The sequence below is a fragment of the Lolium rigidum genome, chromosome 1 (assembly GCF_022539505.1).
Source record: "Lolium rigidum isolate FL_2022 chromosome 1, APGP_CSIRO_Lrig_0.1, whole genome shotgun sequence".
NCBI classification, from domain to species: Eukaryota; Viridiplantae; Streptophyta; class Magnoliopsida; order Poales; family Poaceae; genus Lolium; species Lolium rigidum.
The window spans coordinates 357,713,023-357,715,823 of NC_061508.1; the positions used below are offsets into that span (position 1 = coordinate 357,713,023).

Below are 2,801 nucleotides of genomic sequence, written 5' to 3' on the forward strand. Positions count from 1 at the left end.
GAGGAACCGGGGGCCTGACTGGGCCGTTTTTCGCCGTCCGGATGAAAAAAAATGGCCGTGGGGGCTCTGTGGGGAGACGAGTGGAGATGCTCTAAGGATCCAACGGTGCTTGAGCAGAGGCAGCTCCTTTCCAAGTTGCAACCAGAAACCGAAGCAATGAAGCGGCCCCTCTTCCAGCAGCAGTCAGCGATCCTTACCGGGTTACAATCAAATTCCTCTATCCCCTTTCCGATATTTTCCATCGTTGATAGAAATTTCGATATTTAGACCAGAGTTTCCATTGATGGCAGGAACCTAGCAGTATAGGTATTTCTGGCCTGGCGGCAACCGCGGTACCCGCAAGTTTTGAGAGGAGACCAGCAGCTCTCTTCGCAGGCCTGCCAGATCGGCCTCGGCAAATCTCCCTCGACATGTTGGTGAGTTCTTCCTCCTGTTCCCTTTTCCGTTTTCCCTTTAGGTAGGTCCTCTTACAACATCACTGCAAAAAAATGATGGAATAATAAAAGTAGGAACCATGATCCGAATTTGTTGTAAAAATTTGTCCTTTTTGGTTGGGAAGTAACGAAATTGCGTCTTTCTCTTGGATAGAATAAAATTTCAAAACTGTGTTTTTCATCGGTAAGTATAGAAATCAAAATTGCATCCTTTCGTCGCTAAGCACAAAAATTGTAAAATCAAAATTGCATCTTTCTTCGGCGGGGAAGTCTATAAAAGTTCTATAATCAAAGTTGTGTCTTTCCGTGGAAAACTACAATTTTTTAACCTTTGTCTGTGGAAAATATTTAAATTATTCCTGTGGTGAGATGGTAAGAAATCAACTCTGATTTGTTTCCATATCAACTGTAGGACAATGAAGTTGACATGCTCAGCAAGTTGCCTGATGATGTTTTGCTCAACATTGTGGAGCGGCTTGATATCACTGAAGTAGCACGAACCGCCATCCTCTCCACACGTTGGAAGCAGATCCCTGCTATGCTCTCAAAAATTATCTTGACGGTTTGTTCTTTTGTGCCCAAAGATGGAAGGAGAAAATTAACCTCAGATGATATAGCTCGGGCCAATACCACCATGCTGAAAGCAACGAAGAGCATACTGGAAAGCAGGTCTGGAAGTCTATACACCATGGACCAAATATCCATGCGATTCTATTTGGGAGATGACTCCATGTTCTTTGCCCAGACTGTTGCCAACACCCTAGCAACACAAAAGGTTGCTTCTGTTGAGTTTACGATCTTTACGGAATTGGGTAAACACTGTACCTCTGATGACGCGCTCACTTATGGGAAGAAGTTCATGTCACTCTTTGATTCGTGTCCAAACGCATTTGGTGGTCTTACACACCTCCATCTGCAGAATTTGAGGTTAGGCGAATCATACTTCCCCAAATTTTTTGGTACATGCAAGCAACTGGAGTTCCTCCACCTCTGGCGGTGTGACACGGGGCATCTGTCTTTGCTGGAAGTGCAGCACCCGCAAATCCGTGAACTAGTGATTTCCTCTAGCAGTCTTCAGAGGGTTGATCTGAAGTGGGTACCAAAGCTCACAGTAGTCAAATTTCAAGGGTTTCAATCTCCAGATGACCCCTTCATTTTGGGTTATGTCCCACTGCTCCAGACTGTGAGCATCATTAATACTGGTCTTTCTTGGCACAAGATGCTCAAGCTGAGTGAGTTGCTCCGTAAAACCGCCATAAGAAATCTGGATTTGAACTTCAGATCAGAAAAGGTTAGTGAAGGTCCTCAGTGGTGCCAGAATGATGTGTGTAGTCATTGTTTTTGGTTAAAATAATTCTGAATTATCCCCCTTGCAGATTTGGGTCAAACCTGAAGGCCGAAAGCAATTGTTGCCCGTGTTCCATAAACTAAGTCTTGTGAATTTGTTTAACATTTCTGAAGAATGCGACCTGTCTTGGACAATGTTCATACTCCAAGGTGCACCCATTCTTAAGAAACTATGCATCATGGTAAAATCTTGTACTGATTATTCATTTCTCATATTTATTGCATCTCATGTTGAATATGCAAAGCAAATTATCTCCTTTTCAAGTTCAAACTTTCCGTGACTAGTTAGGAGTTTTTGATATTATTGAATGCAGGTGCGGGATCATTTATGTGAAATGATAAAGGGGAAGCGGAGGTACATGTATGCATATAGCGAGGAGAAGGACAAAGGACTAGAGTGGGAACCATCTGCCCCTGATTTCAAGCACCATAATCTGGCTGAGCTCAGGATCTATGGGTTTCAGGCAGAAGAAAAATTCGTGAGGTATGCCAGAAATGTTATGGAGGCAGCAGTGAACCTGGAGGCCGTATACCTGCATGAGAATCCAGGGTGTGAGAAGTGCAAGCCCTGTCTTCCAAATGAGTGGACGCTGATGGAGACATTGTTGATTAGAGACAAAATCAACAAGGGGATCTGCTCAAATGTTGGGATTCACTTCCCGAGTCGAGGGCGAAAATATTAGTATACAAAATAACGCTCTCGCGCTGCAAAGCATGTATTGATTAGTTGTCGCCGATGAACCTTTTCAGTTATGTTTATTTTTAGATGGTAGTGAGTTGTAACATTTCTGTCGAGTATTTTGGCGTTGTTTGTTTTCGTTGTGAAATGGATTGTATCACTGCCGACATAGCGTGTTAGCCAAAATAGCAGTTCCAGGATCATTCTTTTAACCAGACGTCCCACCCAAAAATCTGGAAACCAGATCTTGGCAGAAGACAGGGGTACCAGTACCACATTCGAACCACATTTTGTTACCATATATTCGGGCTGAAGCAGTGGCGCAGGCAGCTCCTGATGGT

At 43.7% G+C, this 2,801-nt stretch overlaps 1 protein-coding gene across 1 annotated transcript; it reads left to right on the forward strand.

Annotated features, from left to right (window-relative positions):
- The first annotated feature begins 383 nt into the window (after nt 1–383).
- On the forward strand, nt 384–2,464 carry LOC124665749 (putative F-box/LRR-repeat protein At3g58880). Its single transcript, XM_047203135.1, has 4 exons — nt 384–416; nt 847–1,725; nt 1,811–1,963; nt 2,096–2,464. The coding sequence occupies exons 1-4, from the start codon at nt 411–413 to the stop codon at nt 2,462–2,464; spliced, it is 1,407 nt and encodes a 468-aa protein (XP_047059091.1). The 5' UTR covers nt 384–410.
- Nucleotides 2,465–2,801: the final 337 nt, after the last annotated feature.